This window comes from Lagopus leucura, unplaced genomic scaffold (assembly GCF_019238085.1).
Source record: "Lagopus leucura isolate 7727_CA_CO unplaced genomic scaffold, USGS_WTPT01 35076-0_obj-0_obj, whole genome shotgun sequence".
In the NCBI taxonomy this organism is placed as follows: Eukaryota; Metazoa; Chordata; class Aves; order Galliformes; family Phasianidae; genus Lagopus; species Lagopus leucura.
Genome location: NW_024969037.1, coordinates 4,373 through 4,761, shown reverse-complemented (window position 1 = coordinate 4,761; position 389 = coordinate 4,373). Strand labels below are relative to the sequence as shown.

The 389-nt window shown below is 59.4% G+C and overlaps 1 protein-coding gene across 1 annotated transcript in view; it reads left to right on the top strand.

Moving 5' to 3' along the window:
- Positions 1-210: 210 nt before the first annotated feature.
- Positions 211-389, top strand: part of TTC5 (tetratricopeptide repeat domain 5) — a gene marked incomplete at its 3' end in the record, with an annotated part of 4,457 nt that continues 4,278 nt past the window's right edge. The window contains exon 1 of the mRNA XM_042894895.1: positions 211-378. Within this exon, the coding sequence (XP_042750829.1) occupies positions 235-378 (144 nt within the window). The remainder of the gene's footprint in view (positions 379-389) is intronic.

The following is a 389-nucleotide window of genomic DNA, read 5'->3' as shown; positions in this document are numbered from 1 at the left end:
TATGGGGTGCTATGGGGCGCTATGGGGTTTCTGTGGGTCTCTATGGGTGTCTATGGGGCTCTATGGGGCTCTGTGGGTTTCTATGGGGTCTCTATGGGGCTCTGTGGGTCTCTATGGGTCTCTATGGGTCTCTATGGGTCTCTGTGCACTTCTATGGGACTCTATGGGGCTCTATGGGTCTCTATGGGGCTCTGTGAGTTTCTATGGGGTCTCTATGGGGCTCTGTGGGTTTCTATGGGGTCACTGCGTTGGTCCCCACCCCACACTTGTGGGTCCCGCCCCACAGATGTGCTGGGCAACGCCTACGTCTCTCTGTTCTTCGCCGGGGGGCAGCGCCCCGAAGTGGCCAGGAGGGCTTTGGGGGCTTACGGACAGGCGGTATGGGGCTG